Source organism: Mus musculus, assembly GCF_000001635.26.
Source record: "Mus musculus strain C57BL/6J chromosome 1 unlocalized genomic contig, GRCm38.p6 C57BL/6J MMCHR1_RANDOM_CTG1".
In the NCBI taxonomy this organism is placed as follows: Eukaryota; Metazoa; Chordata; class Mammalia; order Rodentia; family Muridae; genus Mus; species Mus musculus.
Genome location: NT_166280.1, coordinates 96,622 through 115,396, shown reverse-complemented (window position 1 = coordinate 115,396; position 18,775 = coordinate 96,622). Strand labels below are relative to the sequence as shown.

At 46.0% G+C, this 18,775-nt stretch overlaps 1 protein-coding gene across 1 annotated transcript; it reads left to right on the top strand.

The window, feature by feature from the left end:
* Window positions 1–239: 239 nt before the first annotated feature.
* LOC546061 (sp110 nuclear body protein-like) lies at window positions 240–16,061 on the top strand. Its single transcript, XM_011249813.3, has 10 exons — window positions 240–361; window positions 2,394–2,544; window positions 5,093–5,240; window positions 6,789–7,003; window positions 9,612–9,829; window positions 9,936–10,019; window positions 11,404–11,481; window positions 12,647–12,727; window positions 13,890–14,039; window positions 15,360–16,061. The coding sequence occupies exons 3-10, from the start codon at window positions 5,094–5,096 to the stop codon at window positions 15,500–15,502; spliced, it is 1,116 nt and encodes a 371-aa protein (XP_011248115.1). The 5' UTR covers window positions 240–361; window positions 2,394–2,544; window position 5,093; the 3' UTR covers window positions 15,503–16,061.
* The last annotated feature ends 2,714 nt before the right edge of the window (window positions 16,062–18,775 follow it).

The window sequence follows — 18,775 nt, the reverse complement described above, 5'->3', positions numbered from 1 at the left end:
AGAAGCTGGGACCTGATAATTGAGCAGCAGAGTAGGAAAAGTTGGGTGTGGCTTCATAAAGTTTTTGAAGCTTCTGAAGGTAGCTAGAGCAAGAGACCGCCCCCAACCCCGCCCACACACCTCCAACCAACCAAAGGCAAGTGCAGAGAATCCAGGCAGAGCTGCTTGCTAAGGTGTGACACTGACAGCGAGGCAACACAGGGCTTCAGCAATTTCACCATGGTCTTGAGAACAAGAGGCATCTCACAGAATTCGGAAGTGGATCACAGCCAGTCGGGGACAGTATCATTTTTGAAGAATGGGTGCCTTACATTTACTCTGCACAACTGTTGCTCTTATCTGGAATGCTCATTCTCATTCTGTAAGTTAGAAAACCAGCCTGAAGTGGAAAGGTAAAGAAACAGGCGTAAAGATGCAAATAAAACAAAACCAACCAACAGAAGCCTGGAAATAACAGGCAAAACAGAGGCAGAGACAAGGTGGCTAGGGACGAGGGCCTGTCCAGGGCTCCAGGCTCAGACCTCTGCTGAAGAGGTACAAATTACTGACCTGCAGGAACAGGTCCCAAGAGTACAGGGATGCAAACAAAGCCATACACCAAAAAAAAATACACTTTATGTCTTCATTTATATGGCATTTCTGCGCCGGTCAAACTTAGCTGTGTAACCGATGATCTGTGGTTCTCTGGGACTGGAATCTGAGAGGGGGTTTTCTGCCAAGAACAAGGGGATTTTAGGAGGGCAGAGGACTTGGCCTGTGTGATCACTGTGGCATGATTATATTTGGTAAAGTTCACCAAAATCATCACTTTAGGTAAATGCATCTTTAAAACTGTGTTAAACGTATAAGTCTAATGAGCTCTCATGTGGTGTGAAATACCAGGTGAGGTTTTACCATCATTACTGTAGTCCTAGTATGTGTGACTCCAAATGAAATCTTTGCCCTTATTCATATCTGTCTGATGTAATAACTTTTCTTGCTTTAGAGGTTTCTCCAGGGTAGGGTAATTTTCTGACACATAAGCATGCTTGTGATTATTGTGCAGACTCACACACACACACACACACACACACACACACACACACACACACAAGCATTATTGCACACTCAGTCCCCATCCCTGAGACACTCTGGGCCAAGCCTCTACACACACATACACACACACACACTCAGTCCCCATCCCTGGGACACTCTGTGCCAAGCCTACTGTTCTAACTGTACTTGGCTGCAAATTCTACAGTTGGTGTCTCCATAGGAAGTACAGAGAAGCTCTGTCCTGTGTGGGTATAGTGGCTATTCCAGGTTGTCAACTTGACAATATTTGGAATGAACTACAATCCGGAATTGGAAGGCTCACCAGTGACCCTTATCTGGAGGCTTGGAGATCCTTTTCTGGATCTTGGTTTGAAGATCTTGAGCCATAGTGGCTATGGATTCCAGAAGATTGAATCTCCGAGTTTAAGGAACACACCTTTAATCTGGGCTTCAACTTTCATCTGGAATTAAAGGTGTGGTGGAACACACCTTTAATCTGGGCTACACCTTCTGCTGGAGACAATATAAGGACATTGGAAGAAGGGAGTCTAGCTCTTGCTCTTGCTCCTTCGCCTGCTTGCAGCGTGAGACTGAGTAACTGCTAGATCCTTGGACTTCCATTCACAGCTGCGACTGAACAATTGTTGGGAATTGGGCTGCCAACTGTAAGTCATCAATGAATTCCTTTACTATCTAGAGACTGTCCATAAGTTCTGTGACTCTAGAGAACCCTGACTAATACAGTGGGCTAGCCTTGGTTCAAATCTAAAGTCCTAGAGGCCTCGTGGGTATCCTGGGGGTGGGGAATTGGGATGTCTTGTGGATCAAACACATTTGGGAAATATTAGACGGGGTTACATAGAACTCTTCTCAGTTGAACACTCAGAGACCCTAGCTCAGACTCATTCGAGAGTCACTTGGTTGCCTTTTGTTTTATTTCAATTTTCTCAAATAGTGATCCTGACAAATTCTAGACATTTCAAAGATGCCAGCTCTGGTTGTTGTTGTTAATTTAATAACTTCTAGCAATTTTTTTCAGGATAACCTTCACCCCAATGCAGTTTGAGAACACTTCCTAAAGGTTAAAATGAGACCACTGGGGGAATAGATCCCCAGGTTAGGAAGGGGACAGTGGACACACCCTTCCCATGATCTCCAGTGTTAATCCTTTGCCTCCCTGCCTGTCACTCCACTCCAGGCAGATCTGAATTCCCAGAAAGTGCCCCTGAAACCCATAATGCTAACCACACTGGGGAACCGCACAAGGCAGGGGTGGAGGAGTGGAGGGTGGAATTGGTGTGGCCGGCTGGCTTCCTGCTCAGTGTGCTGAGATCACTTTCCCTTTTCTTTTCTTGAAGCCTGACTCCCCGCGGGACTTCCAAGGCACCATAACTTCAGGTCCAGACTGGGCTGTCAGGCTTTTCCAGGAAGGATCCAGGAACCCCTTAACTAATCCAGGCAGTGACCTGGGAGAACTCGGGAGAACCCGTGGCAGCCCCCAGCGTCCAGGTGCGTTCTGCTCTTGGGCTCTGCAACTAGATTCCTGATTCTTGGGGTCAGCTTTTGTCTGCTGTACCCTAGACTCCCCAGGTTCTCTCTTTGCTAAGTAATCTTGTCCAGAGACTCGAGCATGGCTCCGGATCCTGGCTCGGACCCTGGAGTGGATGTGGATAAGAGGGAGGAAGGGGAGGGAAGGGGAGGGGAGGAGAGGGGAGGGAAGGGGAGGGGAGGGCAGTGAGGGCTTATACACACAACTCTTTTTCTGAAACAGACTTTGGGGACAGTTTCCAGTGCCTATTCCCGAGGTTGGACCTTGCAAGTGTCCACGGTGTGCGGTGCCGTTATCATCTTCCAACACTTGCCTAATTATGGAGCTATTGGGAAAGAGAAAGTAAGGGGCGCCCTTACTTCTCTCTAGCGGGGGTATGGATGGTTTTTGTATGTTTGCTTTGTTTTGGTTTTAGTCCATGGTCATTTCACTGAAATACATTACTGTGCGTGAAAATTCAAGGGAAATGTAATTTTTACAGCTGGTGACCCTGATTCCAAATAAGCCACAGAACACTTGAAATGCTTTTCATTTCTACCCTATCAGGGACTGTGGCTATTGTTTCGTCTCCTGGTCACTTTGATAGTACTATGCACTGTCAAGTCCTTCGACTTGTCTGCCTTTTCCCAGCTTAATTATGCATTCATTGTATATGATGCTCATTTTATTGATTGTTTGGGGCTTTGTCTTTCCTAATGGGTGTTTGTCTTTCCCTAATTTATTTGTAAGGCCCTTAACATAATAAAAACCTGCATGCAGGCAGCTGAGACACAGGATCTTTTTTCCCCTCTTCAAGACAGAATTTCTGTGTAGCCCTGAGTGTCCTGGAACTATATATATCAGGATGGCCTCCAACTGCCTTTGCCTCCAGTGCTGGCATTAAAGGCTTGCACCATTTCCTCAGGCTTGAGATACCATATCTTGCACAGTGAGAAACAAAATATCAGAGACAGACACACTCTACTGTAGATTGGTGTCCTTGGCACAGGTACTTAACCTCTGTAGATCTGACTTCCATCTTCGGAAACTGTGGCAGGCGGCAAATGGCAAAGTTGCCACAGCAGCGTAGTTCTGAGTGCTGCTGCCATCCTAAGCAGAACCCAGAGCACATGTTCTTGCTGCCTCCCCTCCCCTCCCCCACAAGTAGCCTCAACAGCTTTCCCTCCCACCTGTCCCCAGTCTGCCAGGATTCCCTCAGGACTGGATGATCCTTGACACATCTCCCTGCTCTACAGTCCTACTGTGAAGTTGGCTTCTTTTTGTTTTCTCCTCAACATTTTTTTTTGCTAAGTTGAAGAGATTGGGAAAGAAGAAAAAAGGGACGGACAAGTCTACTCAATGTGATGCTGGGATTAAATTTCTGGAAATACTCTTTGGAAATACTCTAATATTTAATATTCTGTTTTAAAAAGAGGAAAGGGGGACCTTTGCCTTCTTTGTGTTTAAGATTAGCAAACAAATAAACAGAACTGTGTTGCTAGCTGGGATGCAGCTCAGGGATAGGGCACTTGCCTAAGATGCACAGGTCCTGGACTAAATCCCCACTACTGCCAATCAACAACAAAAGTGCCCCCTCTGTGATCGAAAGGTTTACTAGGGCCTGCCTTCTTACAACAGTTTGCCACCTGGAAGTTTTCTGTTATATTCTCGCTGGTTATTTTCTCATGATCCGGAAGCAGTCGATTTTTAGAAACATTCCATAAGAAGACCCAGGTCCATCCTGAAGAATGAAATGGGGTCATAAAACCAAGCGTTGACTTTGACCAATCCTATTTTTCATATCCTTCCTGATTTTATTCATGTGTTGTCTGCTTGCGTCAAAGTGTTATGAGTGATTTTTCAGTGTCTAAATATTACCAGCTTTCTAGCTCTGCATGTTGGGTGGTCTCTTTCTCATGAGCATTGGTATGAGATCGTGCTCTGATACACTGCAGGTGATCTGTTCTAAGCCAGCTCATATATATTCAACTTTCTCTATACACACACTCTGGCTGTGGCCAAGCACTTTCTCAACTGTAAACCAGCATCTAGAATGTCAAGATTCGATTAGTACTCAGCCCCCTCCAGATTGTATAATCTAGCATGAGGATCGCTTACCTCACCCCTGTCTGCATTAGAGCTCACCACAGTTAGGTAGTTGTGATGACAGTGACCACCTTGCAATGCTTTGTGAAATCCAGTAAGTTACTACCTATGAAATCCTTGGAACAAAAGCTGGACATAGGACATACTCAGTGAAGAAGAGATGTTTTAAAAACCCACTTTATGTTTTAAAATCCCTTTCAGGATGGTTATATGCTATTGTCTGTCCTTCTCAGCCTCTGTGGTTTCTGGGCACTGCCTTTATCTCCTCTACCAATGGATCTTTTAGCAAGACTTTGCTCTGTAGACAGCTAAGGGATGCTTGAAGACTAGGGTGTCTACCTTTGAGAATCCATTTTATGCAGAGAGCCACTCCCCATCCTCCTGAGAACTTTTGCCTGTCTTCTCAGCCTGCCTCTTTTATAGGATGTTCACTCTGACCAAAGCCTTGGAAAAGGCTCTTCTCCAGCATTTCATATACATGAAGGTGAACATCACCTATGCCATCAACAAGCCATTCCCCTTCTTCGAAGCGCTCCGGGACAAATCCTTCATCACTGAGAGAATGTACAAGGTGAGGCTGTGGACCCTCCACAAAGCTGTCTAGTCCTCATTAAGTATGTTTCAGTATTGAGATCTCTGACCACAACCCATCAGAATTTCTAGAACATGGAAGGCCCAACTTGACCATGATCATTATTGCAGGAAGGGAGGTTGGGAGAAAGGGTGTCTTGAGGCTGTATTAGTGATAGGGTATATTGTAGGTGCTGTAAGTTCAAAGATGGATCTGTTTCTTGCCTCTGTTTAGCTTCTGGTGGCTGGAAGCTCTTGGAGTTCTTAGATTAATAGTCTGCACTGCACTCACTGCACTGACCCCAACTCCCTGACTCAGCTCCACTGCACTGCACTCAACTGACTGACTGAACTCAGAGACCTGAATGACTCTGTCTCCTGAGTGCTAGGAATAAAGCAAGTACTGCCAAGCCTGGACCTAAGCTTTTCTTTACAAGCAACTTTCTCTGTCCCAAGCTGGCCTTCAACTCAGAGATCTGCTTGCCTCTGACTCTTGGGATTAGAGGTGTGTCTGTATTCCAGCCAGATCACACAGACCTAGAAGGTCTTTGGATATGATGATCACTTGCCAAAGCAGCCCTGTTGCTGGATTAAAATTCCTCTACAAAGAAAATTGCAGCAGCCTTTTCCAAGTCTGACACAGCTCCAGCTCCTTCATCAGTCCACAGCCCACTCACTCACTGAGACTCACGTTTTCCTTCCAACAACCGTGCTTTCCTTTATGAGACTGTTCTCAGTTGCAACTGGCTATTTACTGACTGTCTTTTCAGGGATGGATGCCCTCCTCCTCCACTGGAGCAGGACCCTACCTGGGCAGTACTCCCACCTGGGCAGTACTCCCACCTGGGCAGGGCCCCACCTGGGCAAGGTCCCACCTGGACAGCAACACCGCCTGAACAGGGCTCCACCTGGGGAGGGTATCACCTGCCCCATCACCGGATCCATCTGGGCACCCAAGGACTAGCTAACCAGGAATAGCAGACACTGGAAGAATTTTGCAGCCAGTTCTCTCTTTCAATGACTTCTATCCTAAAGATTTAACTCTATATTTTATACTAAAATTCCTCTTAAATTAAAAAAGAAGATTTCTTAAATTTGGGGGTTTTGTTCTGTTCTGTTCTGTTTGAGACAAGATTTCTCTGTGCAGCCCTGGCTGTCCTGGAACTCACTTTGTAGATCAGGATGCCCTCAACTAGAAAACATTAGCAATCTGACTGCCTGTCTCCTGAATGCTGGAATTAAAGGCGTGTGTCACCAAGCCTGACTTTTATATATTTTTAAGTACTGTATTTATTTCGGAGCGAGGTGTGCATGTGCCATGGTGTGCAGGTGTAGGCTGAAGGACACCCTGTAGAATCTGTGCTCTCCTTCCACCCTCCAGATCACAGGGATCAGACTCAGATCAAGCTTGACAGCCAACGCCTGCACCCACTTAGCCATCCTCAGCAGCCCCCAAAGTAACTTTCTTACAATATAGAAAACCACAGATAGGGAGCTCTCCGCTCAGTGACTACTCATTCAAACTAACCCTCTGCTCCACTCTTTGAAGGAATCTCTGGAAGCCTGTCAAAATCTGGTCCCTCTGTCCAAAGTGGTGCACAATATTCTCACCAGTCTGGAGCAGACTTTCCACCCGTCAGTGCTGCTGACGTTGTTCAGCAAGGTCAACCTCCGGGAATACCCCAGCCTGGTGGCAATTTTCAGAAGCTTCAGAAACGGTAATGTGGTTTCTCCGATCCTTGTCACATGTGCAGTGGTGCTACAGTAAAAGCCTGGGTTTGTTTCCAGTGTGGATTGTGCATTCCAATGCCTGCTCTCCCTGTGTAAAGGCATAGACCACGCTTGCTCACAAAAGCTGCTGGAAGCGTCATCCTGGCTGACTCTGACCTCAGCTTCCACGATTCGAATTTCTAGAGGACACAGGTGTTTTTAATACAGCTATTCAGTGAACCAGGTGTAAGTTGTGACAGAGTCTCACGTTGTAGTACAGAATGGCCTAAAATGTAATCCTTCTGCCTCAGCCTTCTTTCAAAGTGCTGGTGTTACAGAAGTGGGCCATCACATAACACTCATCTTGAAAATATGAAGTATGGGACCATCTCCAGGGAGCAGGTAGGGCAACTGAAATGTCGGGACTTGCTATGAAAGAAAGAAAGATGGGGGGTGGGGAAGAGAGAGAGAGAACGAGGAGGAGGAGGAGGAGGAGGAGAGGAAGAAGAAGGAGAAGAGGAGAAGGAGGAGGAGAAGAGAGATGTGAAATGGATACAACGTCTATCTCTTTGTGACTGTGGGTGTCCCAGACATTTTATATGATCATTTCACATGACCTTAAAACCACCTGTGACATCATTGTAAGTTGCTCCTGACAGAGAAGGAAGGGGAAGTTCAGAGGTAACTCCACAGTCACTTGTCAGATTTCTATCTGTCACAAAATGCCTATGATAATGAACTTACAATGAGAAGAAGTTAGGGGTCTCTGACCTGTGATACAGTTTGAGCCTGTAGCAAGATTGTATCACCGCAGGATGTGTGACAAAATAAAATTGTTCACCTTGTGTTCTGAAAATGGAGATAGGAGAGACTTGGACCCCACAATCTCCTCTAGAGTTGCTCCCAATGACCTAACACCTCCTCTTGGCCCCAGCTCTTCACATCAGCCCATCTCCCTGTAGTGTCACCTGGGAACCTAAGCTTTGAGAAGACATTCGGCATCTAGACTACAGAACTGGATAGAAAAGAAACACATTTTACTCTTTTCCCTACAATCCGTGGTTTTTCCCTCCTCCTTCAGCTGCCAGTAACGATTTTTTTTATTAGATATTTTCTTTATTTACATTTCAAATGTTATCCCCTTTCCTAGTTTCCCCTCCGAAAATCCCCTATCCTCTCCCCCCTCCCCCTGCTCCCCAACCCACCCACTCCTGCTTCCTGGTCCTGGCATTACCCTATACTGGGGCATAGAACCTTCACAGGACCAAGGGCCTCTCCTCCCATTGATGACCACTAGGCAATCCTCTCCTACATATGCAGCTAGAGCCATGAATCCCGCCATGTGTACTCTTTGATTGGTGGTTTAATCCCAGGGAGCTCTGGGGCTACTGGTTAATTTATGTTGTTGTTCCTCCTATGGGGCTGCAAACCCCTTCAGCTCCTTAGATACTTTCTCTAGCTTCTTCATTGGGGACCCTGTGCTCCGTCTAATAGATGACTGTGTACATCCACCTCTGTATTAGTCAGGCACTGGCAGAGCCTCTCAGGAGACAGCTATATCAGGCTCCTTCATCAAGCTCTTGTTGGCATCTGCAATAGTGTCTAGGTTTGGTGGTTGTTTATGGAATGGATCCCCAGGTATGGCAGTCTCTGCTCTGAACTTTGTCTCTGTAACTCCTTCCCTGGGTATTTTGTTCCCCCTTCTAAGAACTGATATGGCCAGAAAGAAGACCTGCAAAGGATGCCCAGCCCTTCTGCTGGCCCTGTGCAAAGTAACACTGACTGGGCTGTGGAGGGAGACTATGCACATGCCAAATGAGAGGCTGTGGTTGCAACCTCAGGAGAAAAAGGGGGAGAAAAGCAGAGAGGGTTGTCCTTAGACTCACAGAGCAAACCAAAAGTCAAAAATACTGGTGTGGGTCTGGGGTGTAGCACAGTGGAAGATCACTTCCTTGGTAGATGCAAGGTTCCTCTCTCTATGTCTCTGTCTCTCTGCATCTCTCTCTCTCTCTCTCCTTCTCTCTCTCTCTCCTGTTTTTAGTTGACACATAGCTTATTACAAACTTATAGTTGATGATTCTTCCCTAGCTCCAGAAGCCTTTGAGTCTCAACCTTATTCATTCTTTTCTATTTCATATTATGTCAAGAGTTGAACCCAAGGCCTACTGCCTGCCAGATAAGCACTCCACCACTGATCTACACCCCTAGCCCCTTTGTTTATTTTTAGATGACTCAGATTCTAAGACATATATATGCTATTAACATTATTAGAAAATATTGTGAAAACTTTATATCTGTTGGACCTAATTGAGCTTCCAGACTTGTGCCACTTGCCTTCCCTAAAGCATCATTATAAAAATAAAGTTTAGTTACGTTAATTATAGCAGGATGTATTATTGACATTGCTGAAGACTGACATTGCGTTCCAGAGTTGGGAATAAAAGAGTATGGACTCAATAACTTTTCCTCCACTCCTCTGATATTTGCTATTCAAATAACTTTAACATAATCAGAAATCTAATGTCAATAGGAGATTTCATTATCTACATTTTCAAGTGAAGAGGAGGAGGTGGAGGAGGGGGAGAGGAAGAAGAAGAAGAAGAAGAAGAAGAAGAAGAAGAAGAAGAAGAAGAAGAAGAAGAGATCTTGTTATTAAACTATTCTGTCGCTTCTCTATCGTACCTTTTCCTGGTCACCTGCCTTCCTTACTTCCTTACTGGTTAGAATCACTGTTCTCTTTACCACTCTGGCCCCTACTTGCTCAACCTGAAAGCCTCAATTCTTTTTCTTCCCTCTTCTCAGTGTCCTCCAGAGATCACCAGAGAAAAGATAAGGAAGACTCTCGAGAGATGCCCCACAGTCCCTCAGGACCCGAGTCAGGTAATCTGCCTTTGGCCTTAGTGACCTCCTTTTCTGGGCGAGTATACCATCCACTTTCCTCCCTGACAGGCAGTTCAGTAACCCAACCCTTTCATTCCTCCTTCAGTTGTCAAAGACAACTTAACATCCAAGACTAACAAGCAAGATGACTCAGGAGCATGGCCTCTGGGTTCCCCTGGCACCATACATGGTGATGCTAGTTAAGGCTGACTTAACTCTTAGCAACCTTGCTTGGGATAGCTTAAGCTCATCTCCACTTTCCTACTAAACAGAAAAGAATTTGAGTCCTCTTGCTATGAGGATCTCGCTCCCATCTCAGCCTAGCTTCCTGCCCCTCACCCAAGCTTGGGAGGTAGAGTTATGGAGAGGGCAAGGAAGCAGGACTGGAAAGATAGACTTATGGATCCACCAATCATAAAATCACAAAGTCCCCTCACACCTGCTAGACTTAGACTCTAAATCATTACGGTGTCAACAAACAGAGGTGACTCCTCAGCCACAGGAGACTGTAGTGAGCTTCAAGAGAGAAGAGGACAAGGCAGGCCTGGACTGTGTGACCTTGCAGCTGTGATGAAGTCACAGCAATAGGTGATGCTCAAACAGCCCCAATAAAATGCAAGACAGGCAAACAGAAGCCCCGTCTGTCCCCAGTGGTGGGTAATGTAGCTGATGTGGCTGGTTCTCCTTCCTTGACTTCACCCTGACTATGGGAGTTGTCCTTCAGTGCTAGTCAGTTACACATTGTACAGAAAACTAAAATATATGATATTAAAGTGATATGAAAGCCAGGCGTGGTGGCACGCTCCTTTAATCCCAGCACTCGGGAGTCAGAAGCAGGCAGATTTCTGAGTTCAAGGCCAGCCTGGTCTACAAAATGAGTTCCAGGACAGCCAGAGCTACACAGAGAAACCCTGTCTTGAAAAACCAAAAAAAATTTTTAAATTTAAAAAAAAAAACAAAAAAATAAAAAATAATAAAATGATATAAAAAGAAAGGAATGACTTCAAAAGTCTGTAGACAGTTTACAATGTACCTCAGTTACCTAACCCTAAAGAAGCCAGAATTTAAGACAACTTTCAAAACAGACAGTTTTAAGGAGATGGACCTTTGTATCTGTTATGATTTCAAGCCCCTGTTTTTCTTATTGCATCAAAGCAAGCCAAATTCCGTGATGTATCTGCTGTTAGCAGGTGCATAGGTAACAATAACAAGATGGTCAGGGCTGGAGAGGTGGCTCAGTGCCTAAGATCAGTGACTGTTCTTCCATAGGATCTGAGTTCAATTCCTACCACCTATATGGTAGCTCACAACCATCTGTAACTCTAATCACAAGGTATCTGATACCCTCTTCTAGCCTTTGCAGGAGCCAAGCATACATGTGGTGCACAGACACACATGCAGGCATAACACACACTTTAAAAATGATAACAAGGGGGTCAGATTTAGGTGGAACCCTACGGGCTGGCAGACCCCTGCCTTCTCTCCCTGCTATCCAATTTCTCCAGCTGACTTTCCTCTGCATTTTCTCTTCGGTCCATGCTCACCTCTGATGTGAATTCTGTTTCTTTTGCTAGTGGTAAAAGATGACTCTCCAGCAGCACATGCCCTTGCAATGGCCCAGGAAGTACCCTGCACACCTGCAAACAAGAAAGGTACAGACATCCTTTCCCATGTGATGCTTCCTGTTCTTCTAGCTGTAGCACATCCTAGCATCCATGATGCGAGCATCCATTGTGTGTCTGCAATCACATGGCGTCTCCTCATTTTCTTCTCACTCTGCCTTCCTCAAAGGCTTTGCAAAATTATAGGTAACAAGAAGGCACTTAGACATATTGAACCAAGCATTGCTCAAATTCACTGAACTCCCATCCACAAATGCTTGGTGTGACTGGTACACTAGCCTCCCCCAGAAGGAAAATGCTTCCTGGTAAATCATAGGCAGGCAACATCCATTATCTGTCACTTAAACCTCATGGTGGCAAGCAGGTTGGATGTCCACCTGACTACCTATTCCCACCTCGCCTTTGGCGCTCTCCCATCTTCTACTCTGAGATGTCACCAGTTAATTAAAATGTGTCATTGGTCTGGCAAATGGCTCACTAGCTCGAGGTCCTTGCCACCAAGCCTGGTTACCTGAATTTGATCCCTGAAACCCATATGGTGGAAGAACAGACCCAACTCACAAGTTATTTCTTGGCCTCTCCATGTGTACCATGGAACATATGCCCAACCTCCACATACTGATAAATGTCATAATTATGATAATGATAATAATGATAAAAACACTGTGACCTTTCTGATACTGTCATCCATTGGTTTCCCCATTGCTTCCTGGAAGCCTTCCAAGTCCGTTTTCTCCCACCTCAGTTCTTTCCATGGTCCTGGATGCTTTCAAGTGCTGGGATAGCAGGCAAATGATCCAATACTCCAGCTGCTATTGTCTTTATCTCCTCATGTCTGGTTCTTGTTTTCCCTTCACAAATTCTTGGTTTCTCATGCCCAGAAGTCATCCTTAGGATCTACCATTATCTGTTCCCTAGCTTAATTTCCCAAGAACTGATTCAAAGAATTCTCATTTTAACACTTGTCCTTGAAGCTTGCTCCTTCTAGTTCAAAACTCTGATATCTTCTTCCTTCCCAGCTGATCATTTAAAAAGGTTAGGGTTGAAATCAGAGAGATAACTCAGAGTTAAAACATCCACATATACACACGTGCAAGTGCACAATTAACAGACAAAAACATAGTTGAATTCTTTAAATAAAAAAGACTGACAGCTCTATGTGACTATAAAAGACTTTGTTTTCTTTTCTTCTTAGCAAGAAGAAAAAAACATCCGAACTGGTCAAATTCCAAAAGAAGACAGCAGAAAAAAAAACCCTGTCAAGATGAGATGATGGGTAAGGGGATGCTGGAGGAGACTCCAGCAAGGGGGTACAGGAGGAGGCTTCAGCAAAGGCTGTAGATCTGATGGAGTTCGTTCTGAACTCACTATATAGGCAGGCACACAAGATTTCTTGTCAGCACAGCGAACTGGCTTTAAATTTCACCAGACCTGTTTTGCCACTGAGTAAATGGTGAACTGGAACATGTTGGAATCCTGTTCTGAGGTTACACAGCCCAAGGTGAAGGGTGCAGAGTGTCAGGTTTCCTCTTTATTTATACACACTAGGATGGCAACCATCCTTCCTAACTAAAGGGAGAGTAAATAAACTTTGCTACTTTGAGATAAGGTGCAGAAGAGCCTGGGTCCTAGCCCTGAGAGGCAGTTCAGAGGAAAAGCCCCCAGAAAAGCTTCAGAAAGGTGTTCTCATGCCTGTGGATGCAGCTGTCCTTGGGGAGGCAGCTTCCAAAGTCCCGAGAGGAAAAAGTGCTGTGTCCTCCCCTCCTCAGTGAAGGCCACTCATCCATCCACCAGTCCTGTCCACTGCAGAGCCTCTGGGCCTCTGCCACCCCTCGCCCAGAAGCTGTCTTCACGACAGGCATAGGGCTGTCCCTGCGATGCTTTAGAGGTGCCCAGTGGCCTTCGGGTGTTGCCTGTCTGAACATGGGTGCTACATGGAAGTCCCTTCCTCACTGCCTGAAAAATCCCAGGCCTGTGCCTCATGGTTTACGAGTCTTAGAAACAGGAATCAGAATCTGCCCTGATCCCGAATCCCTCCATATTTATTTATTTGGTTAAATCTTTGTTTGTTTGGTTGGTTTGGTTTTGGTTTGGTTTGGTTTTTCTTTGTGTGCCCTTGGATGTCCTGGAACTAGCTCTGTAAACCAGGCTGGCCTCAAGAAATCAAAAACTCACGGATACCTGCCTGCCTCTGCCTCTCAAGTGCCAGGATTAAATGTGTGCACCAGCACTGCCCAGCTACCTGGTTAATTCTTATAAGAGCTCCCTGGGGTGGGAACTTATGGTGATGTGGGGGGAGAAAGCATGGTGCACATAAGAGAAAACAGCAAAAGTGAGGTACATTCACCTGGAATAGGGGCTGGGATGGGGAGCCTATGAAGGAAGGAAGGAGTGTTCCAGGAACCTCCATTTCAACCACACATGAGTCGTCTCAGCAGGAGTGGCCTCACCTGGACATGGAGTTCAAGAAAAGCTCAAGGCGGTGAGCAGGAGGACTTTGTGGAAAGATGACTCATCTACGAACGTGAAGGAGGTGACCAAGACACTGAGAGCAAGGATGAGGTGTGCCCAGACATCCAATTCACAAGGTAAGGCTGAGGGTGGCACCTGCCATTGGAAAGGCTCAGCCTGGGCAAATCTCTCAGAGCTGGTGCAGGGGTCGGGGGATACATGACCTCCGTGTTAGCAGAGAGATTTTCAGAGAGAACAGGCGAGGGGCAAAGAGAGGCAACGAATGGCCAAGGAGTTTTTGATAAAGAAACAGCTACAGGTCACCTCAGTTGAGACCTAAGGCAGAGGGTGTCAACCCTTTAGATTTAACAATCTTAAAGATTACTAAGAACTTCCCAAGGTCTATGTCTGTGTTGTTTATGTCTACCTGTTTCTCCATTATTCATAGTTTAAAAAAACATAATTAAAAAAAATCTTTGTTTAAAGTGAAATAATTTGGTCAAGGAAGCATGTGAGAGAAAATTATTTCTGAAGCAAAAACAAACTTAGAAGACGGGTGTCTATGCAAGCTCCTGCAGTTCTCAGTGATGTCGGTCCCTGTGAGAAACAGGTAGATGCTTAGAGCTGCTTCTGAACTCTCGCACCTGACTGTGGCTGTGGCTGAGGATGGGGAGAGGATCTCCCGGCACATGGAACTCCAGTCCTTTGCAAGGGCACTGCATGCTCTTAACCAGCCCCATCATCTCTCAGCTAGACTCTGAATCCTTATCTCTGGTACTCTTGTTCTCTGCTAAAATAAACTGTTTCGCCAGCTGCATGTGTTAGCCTGTGCCTATAATCCCAGCACTTAGGAGGCAAGGCGGGTAGATCTCTTTGTGTCCAATCTCTTTGATCTTCTTTCTTTCTTTCTTTCTTTCTTTCTTTCTTTCTTTCTTTCTTTCTTTCTTTCTTTCTTTCTTTCTTTCTTTTTTGAGGTTTTTTTTTTTTTGATGCAGTGGTTTGGTTTGTTTGTTTGTTTGTTATGTACCCCTAGCTGGCTTCAAACTCACTATGTAAATCAGCCTGGCTTCAAATTCAGAAAGATAATATACACTTGCCTCTGCCTACCAAGTACTCAGATTCAATGTGTGACCCTCCACATCTGGCTCTCCATGTTGGACAGGTCTTCTACTCATATAAGACTTTATAATGTCTCAGACATTTGGAAAGTGTTGAACTATATTGTGAGCTAGCAACACAGGCACATACATATTCTTGGGACAACTATGTAATTTGGAGACGTGACAGAAGTGTTCTTTCTATACTGAACTTTCCACTTTCCCACCCTCGGGAGAGGAGGCAACTTGGAGTCTGCAATCCTCAGCTCTGAAGTATGTGAGGCCCTTCCAGGGTTGGGAGACTCCTCACGGAGTGTCCACGGACAAAGAACAGTGTTTCTTTCTTCTTCTTTCTTTTAGAGATCAGCAAAGAGGCATCAAAAACAAGTGGTATAAAGAGGCCCAGCACAGCACGAAGAACCACACAAGGTAAGGATGGGGCACTGTGGGTCTCAAGATGCAGCCAGCGGGGACCCACAGTCAGAGCAGCCAGGCTGCTCTAAGCCAGACTTCCACTGCCCTAAAGAGCCCTTTGGATATTTCTTTTCTCACCACAACCTTCTCATGATAGCTTAAGACTACTTATATATAGACATGCATGGACTGGACTATGTGTGTGGTGTTGTTCATCTTTTCCCCCTCCTATAAAAATATAATGTTTGACCACTGAGGACCACTGCTGAGAATCTGTGTTCGAGAATATTGCTCACCCTACACTGAAAATCTCCAGCTTATGAATCAGGGTTGTTTCTAGAAATCCAGGGTCTTCCCAGACGGCTCAAAGGTTAAGGAGCACTGGCTGCTCTTCCAGAGGACCCAGGTTTTGATTCCCAGCATCCACATGGTGGCTCAAAATGATCTTTTAACTCCACCTCAAGGAGATCCAATGACTTCTAGCCTCCGGGAGCACCAGGCATGATCGTGGTACACAGCTATACATGCAAGCAAAACAAAACACCCATATACAGACATAACTATGCATAGGCAACCCGCACTGTTACGAAAGGACTCATGGGCCAAAGGGTGCGTATGTAGGTCAGAGGATGAGTATTGTGGAGAGCAGAGGATGAGTTTTGTGGACTTCAGGCTCCTAGAATGAGATTCAGGGTGCCAGGCTTACATAGCAAGCCCCATTACTCCAGGAGCCAACTCTTGATCCCACCACACATCTGTGGCGCACAAAAACTACTGCTTGCTTTAAGAAATGAGCTCTGGAATCTTCTGTTTCTCCCCCACAGTCTCTCTCCTCCCTTTCCCCTCCCTCTGTAGTCGTCTTCTTCTTCTTCTTCTTCTTCTTCTTCTTCTTCTTCTTCTTCTTCTTCTTCTTCTTCTTCTTCTTCTTCTTCTTCTTCTTCTTCTCCTCCTCCTCCTCCTCTTCCTCCCTCTCCTCTTCCTCCCTCTCCTCTTCCTCCTCCTCCCCCCTTTCCTCTTCCTCCCTCTTCCTCCTCTCTCTTCCTCCTCCTCTTCCTCCTTTTCTTCTTTATTCTTTTATTTTTATTTAAACAGCCCAGGTTCTGCAAATCACTGGGGGTGCTATTCTATGTTCCATGCCTTCATGGAACACGGATACTCTCCCAGCCCCCAGTAGCAGAGAGCACCTCACTGCTTTGCAAATTCCAGTCCTTCCGGTTGGTTTCTCTTAGTCAGCACTATAACTGCCATCCCTGTCGAGAACAGAGCACACTGTGTGCTCCCACCACCACCACCACCTCTTCCTCATAGTCACCCAGAAGAAATCCTATCTTCCTGCTCCCTCTGTGTTCCACACCCATAGGTACCACCTTAAATAAGTATTGCTTTCACAAGGAAATCCCCCCCAACTCCCAGCCCTCCTCCCCCCCTCAACCCCCCTTCTCACCCCTCCCCTTCCACCCCCACCCCCATCTGCCCCAGTCCAGGGGCAGGAGCATAGATAGGTCTCTGGACTTGGCTTGCCCCAGGGACTTCTCTTCAAGGCTCTTTCAGACTTTTGGTCAATTGTCTGTGTGCCTTCTGTTTACTTTGTGGGTGGCACTGGAGGTCAGAAGTGGATCAGTCTTGTTTTCTGTTTTGTGTCTGGCTACCTTGTGCCTCTTTTTATACCTAAACAACTAACAAATCAGGACAGTGGCCAGGACACGATGAATGCCCATACCAGGGCCTATGCTTCCCTCTGCTGGACGGTCCTTGTACTGCGCATTGCGTGGATTGTTTCTCTGGGACCTTATGCAGAGGCTTGATTGGACTGGGTAAATCCATGCCCTTGCCCATCAGGCTGTCATTTGATTGTCATGATGGAACTCAAGAAAAAGGTAAAAGACTCAGAGGAGCTAAAATCCACTTAGGTGCTTCTGAATGCTTTTTTTTTTCCCTTTACAATGAAAAAGCGAATATTCCCAGATGCCTCTTTAGTCTTTTTTTATGAAACACTTAAGGAAGCAGGAGCCCAGATCCATGCTGACTGTTGTCCTCCTACAGCTTCCCCTGACTTCCAGCACATGCCCCTCCCATATTCATATCTCAGTGAATCCAGTTGATTCTGGGTGTGGAGCCATCTGCTGGAGCACGGGCAACCTAGGAGGTACCATACACCCCATCAGCTGGCAAGTTCCTCCTGCAGAGACTATACAGAGATAGCTCTGATCTGTCTGCATCCCAGGGCCAGCTCCCTGTCACTGTAAGGGTTCCTCACTCTCCCCATGTCTGAGCCACTCACCCCATCTATTAAGTGGATGATGCTTGCCTTCTTTTTGTTGGAATGAATGATGCAATTCTTGATGGTCTTGATCTGTCTGGGACGTCTCCAGCCACCCTACTTCAGTCCTTCCCCCTCACCCAGGCCCTTGGTCCACCGGTCATCCCTGGACATGCCACCTTCTCAGGTGTAGCCATCACCTTAGCATTTCCCCCTGTGTTCTGGAAGCATCCACAAGCTGCTCTTTGGATTGCTAATTAGGTTTTTTCCATCCCATCTCTCCCCTTCCTTATCAGGCTTCCTCCATAGAAGCTCCTTCACATCAGGAAATTGTTTTTTATCTTTAATTGCTTACTTACAGGCTCCCGGTTGTTTGCTCACGCTAATGAGGGGCTACACCAGCTGTTGCAGCTCCTTAGACTAGGGCTTGATTAGCCCTGGCCCTCCAGCTCTGTTGCCCGAAGCCATTGTAGTTCCTCTCGTGGGCCATTTCCACCCAGTGACTGCAGCTTGCCTTGGCAAACTTCCTGGATTTCTGATCTCCATTGTAATATAGGTTTCACCTTACAGCTTCATGCACAGCAGACTCGGATATCCCATGAAGAGAATATGGCCTGGTGTTAGTGTGTAAAGGAATGTGCTAGGGGTTTCTTTTTTTTTTAATTTTTATTAGGTATTTTCCTCATTTACATTTCCAATGCTATCCCAAAAGTCCCCCATACCCTCCCCCCCCACACACACACTCCCCTACCCACCCACTCGCAATTTTTGGCCCTGGCATTCCCCTGCATATAAAGTTTGCAAGTCCAATGGGCTGCTCTTTCCATTGATGGCGACTAGGCCATCTTTTGATACATATGCAGATAGAGTCAAGTGCTCTGGGGTACTGGTTTGTTCCTAATGTTGTTAGGGGTTTCTGTTGTCATGGTTGTTGTTGTTTTCAGATTGTGTCTTGCCTTCTGGAGGGTGAGAGGTAGGTTTTGGGTTTTGGTTTGTTTGGATTTTTTAAGACAGGGTTTCTTTATGTGGCCTTAGTTGTCCTGGAACTTGCTCTGTAGACCAGGCTGGCCTCGAACTCAGAGACCCACTGGTGCTGGGATGA